The sequence below is a fragment of the Penaeus monodon genome, chromosome 15 (genome assembly GCF_015228065.2).
Source record: "Penaeus monodon isolate SGIC_2016 chromosome 15, NSTDA_Pmon_1, whole genome shotgun sequence".
NCBI classification, from domain to species: Eukaryota; Metazoa; Arthropoda; class Malacostraca; order Decapoda; family Penaeidae; genus Penaeus; species Penaeus monodon.
Window position 1 is genome coordinate 16,012,773 of NC_051400.1, and position 305 is coordinate 16,013,077.

At 43.9% G+C, this 305-nt stretch overlaps 1 protein-coding gene across 1 annotated transcript in view; it reads right to left on the minus strand.

Moving 5' to 3' along the window:
• Positions 1 to 305, minus strand: part of LOC119581785 (sterol regulatory element-binding protein cleavage-activating protein-like) — a gene marked incomplete in the record, with an annotated part of 28,708 nt that overhangs the window by 20,667 nt on the left and 7,736 nt on the right. The window contains 1 exon segment of the mRNA XM_037929914.1: positions 80 to 245. Coding sequence (XP_037785842.1) covers positions 80 to 228 — 149 coding nt within the window.

Sequence of the window (305 nt, forward strand, 5' to 3'; positions counted from 1 at the left end):
TATCTATAAATATACAATCCTATCCACAAACACAAATTCCCATCCCTAAATTCCAAAATGAAAGACTGCAACTACTTACCAGAGAATGAGAAAAGAAGCAATGGCAAGGAGAATAACCTTCCTTGGGTGAGTGGCGACGAGAAGGCCATAGCGATAGTAGCACTGTGCCACTAGGTCTGGCAGGGCACCACCTGTACCACTGGTGGCACCCTCAGCACCCTCTGCCATCTCACCAGGTCTTGAAACTGTGTAATTAAAGTACAAAATTAGACTGAATTAAAGGCATTAATCCAATGGATACAGGC